Source organism: Arachis ipaensis, chromosome B01, assembly GCF_000816755.2.
Source record: "Arachis ipaensis cultivar K30076 chromosome B01, Araip1.1, whole genome shotgun sequence".
In the NCBI taxonomy this organism is placed as follows: Eukaryota; Viridiplantae; Streptophyta; class Magnoliopsida; order Fabales; family Fabaceae; genus Arachis; species Arachis ipaensis.
Window position 1 is genome coordinate 136,202,298 of NC_029785.2, and position 2,137 is coordinate 136,204,434.

At 34.5% G+C, this 2,137-nt stretch overlaps 1 protein-coding gene across 1 annotated transcript in view; it reads left to right on the forward strand.

Annotated features, from left to right (window-relative positions):
- LOC107642430 (replication protein A 32 kDa subunit B) overlaps positions 1 to 2,135 on the forward strand; it is a gene marked incomplete at its 5' end in the record, with an annotated part of 2,516 nt that extends 381 nt beyond the window's left edge. The window contains 6 exon segments of the mRNA XM_016345784.2: positions 53 to 130; positions 371 to 449; positions 574 to 657; positions 740 to 816; positions 1,694 to 1,762; positions 1,837 to 2,135. Coding sequence (XP_016201270.1) covers positions 53 to 130; positions 371 to 449; positions 574 to 657; positions 740 to 816; positions 1,694 to 1,762; positions 1,837 to 1,918 — 469 coding nt within the window.

The following is a 2,137-nucleotide window of genomic DNA, read 5'->3' on the forward strand; positions in this document are numbered from 1 at the left end:
ATGCTTTTAGTATAGTGTCATGCTAAAATTCTTGATTCATAATTCATTATAGGGATGGAGTGTATGTGCGTCTTCATGGACAATTAAAAGGCCTTAATGGGAAAAGGATTTTGAATGTTTTCTCATTTAGGTATGATTTGAAGTTTACCTTTCACTTTTTTATTTTAGCGGTTCAATATTTGGATTTATATCGTATATGTAAGGTTATGACTTATCAAAAATATTATTCTATCACCAATGAATGGTTTCCTTTCAGTAAAATTCAATGTGTAAGGATGCCCCATGCTACTTATCATGTTGTCCAAGTAAATGATAACGCAGATATGTTGTTTTCTTGACAGTTAAATACTTTACTTTGTGTCACTTTCAGACCTGTGACTGACTTTAATGAGATTGCCAGCCATTTCATTGAATGTATATATGTCCATCTCTACAATTCCAAGCTAAAGGTAGATTTATTGTTGAGTTGGACAAATTGAATTTATATTATGTGTATATATGGTTATTAATTTTAAGAAAACTGTACCATACACTTATATTTCTTTTTCTAACGTTACATGGTAACATTTTCAGGCTGCTGTGCCTAACCAGCAACATGTTACAAATTCAACACCAATAACACCCACAAAAGGTTACCAAGTTCTCCCACCAAATCAAGTAAGATAATGGACCATAGATTTTCAGTTTGCACTTCATTTTTATATGGTCTCCTCAGTGGTTTGCTGGATTTTAATTGTAGTTCTCTGGTCTGCATAACAATGGTCAGCCGAGGTTCGAAGAAATGGTCCTGGATTTTTTGCATCTTCCCCCACACAGGTGATCTTTTGAAAGTTATTTTGATATATTATTTGATCAGCTCTTGTTGACCATATGCCTATCTCCCTGGTGCCTTTGTTTTGTTTGAATATCTGTTGTTTGTGCATGTGATGCATGCATATAATCCTATAATTAGCAAAATCTAAGGCATTGTCTGATGCATAAATGGAAATATGGAAGGGCAAATTATCCAATTTTAGATTTGATGAACGATTGTAAGGGGATTTCTTGTTCAACTTTAAGTGAAAAACATTTAATTGGTTAACAAAGAGTTGAAGGGCATCAACTCTATTGGTTTACATGATGGGTGTGGAACTGTCTGCCTGGTAAAGGAATGGTCCGCTAGTGTAAATTATACAAAATGTAAATTGGTAAACTACTAACCTGTCATGTGACTGGGTCGAAAAGTTAAGTCTCTGGCTTGACTTTTGCTGGTATCCGTTCTGGTATGAATTGGATAACCTTCCATATATTCTCCTGCAGTAACGAGATTAGGGGGCAAAATGCAGGTGTGGGCTTTTGTTAATTTTGGAACTGACTAGAGTTTTCCACAATCCGAATATAAGAAAATTTGCAGTATGATATATTAGAATTAAACATTGAAGGTAACTTATATTCTGGAACAGCTGATTTAATTAGATATTGCAAGGTTAATCATACAAAAGCATCATTCATTCAAGCATTCTTATAATTAAAGTTTGCACTTACTTTCTAGAATATATGCAGTATTGCATTTACTATGCTTGATTTGTTTACCCTAGTCCATTAATCAGACTATTATATGTTCATATTCCTTGGTGGAATTCTTACTTGATACATGGAGACTTGTCTGGCATAATGGCATTCACATCTCAACTTTGTGATACTGATGTTTCAGTGCATCGGAAGGGGGAGTCTCTATTAAACTTATTGAAGAGCAACTTCGACTTCCTAAGGACAAGCTGATGTCTCTCTCTCTCTCTCTCTCTCTCTCTCACACACACACACACACTTTTGCTGACTCTATTTCTGGTTTTGCAGGTTGGCTATCAAAAATCTTATTGATGAAGGCCAGATTTATGAAGCTATAAGTGATCACTATAAGTCAACCATCAATGGTTGACATTTTAATATACGAAGATATAGTTTGTGCGGAGTTCCAATCATCCTTTCTATGCCTGTTAGTAAGGTTTAATGTGTGAATATGAGCAATTAAGCGTACTAGTTATCCTAAGATCTATGGATTTAAGCAAAGTAGGGAGTTTGCTGGTCCTTGAATCTTGATCTACTTGTTTTGTTTTGTATTTTCTGTTGATGTTTCCTTTTATATCATGATAAGAAA